Raw genomic sequence first — 307 nt, forward strand, 5'->3', positions numbered from 1 at the left:
AAGACCATGATGCCATTGGTTGCGCCAATAGGGTGCACCATAAATCAGCATGATCAGTCAACCTCGAGACTCGGCTGACTTCCGTTCGGAATGTGCTCCCCGCCGCATGAATCTTTCATTCCTAGCTGGAGGACATCGGATACTGTGGCCATCTCCGCCGTTCCGGGGAGTTCCAATTGTACGGTGGGGTCATCATGGTCACCACTATCCTGTTCACTTGGCTCGGCGTCAACCAGTGGTCTCTCGGCCGAATGGGACGAAAGTTCTGTTGCCACGCAACTTGCACGCCTGAGTATTTCGCCAACGA

At 54.4% G+C, this 307-nt stretch overlaps 1 protein-coding gene across 1 annotated transcript; it reads left to right on the top strand.

Annotated features, from left to right (window-relative positions):
• Positions 1-49: 49 nt before the first annotated feature.
• T265_12403 (hypothetical protein) lies at positions 50-292 on the top strand (the record flags this gene model as incomplete). Its single annotated transcript, XM_009179990.1, has 1 exon — positions 50-292. One exon carries the CDS (start codon positions 50-52, stop codon positions 290-292), a length of 243 nt encoding a protein of 80 aa, XP_009178254.1.
• Between the last annotated feature and the right edge of the window lie 15 nt (positions 293-307).

Source organism: Opisthorchis viverrini, assembly GCF_000715545.1.
Source record: "Opisthorchis viverrini unplaced genomic scaffold scaffold33198, whole genome shotgun sequence".
Classification (NCBI taxonomy): Eukaryota; Metazoa; Platyhelminthes; class Trematoda; order Opisthorchiida; family Opisthorchiidae; genus Opisthorchis; species Opisthorchis viverrini.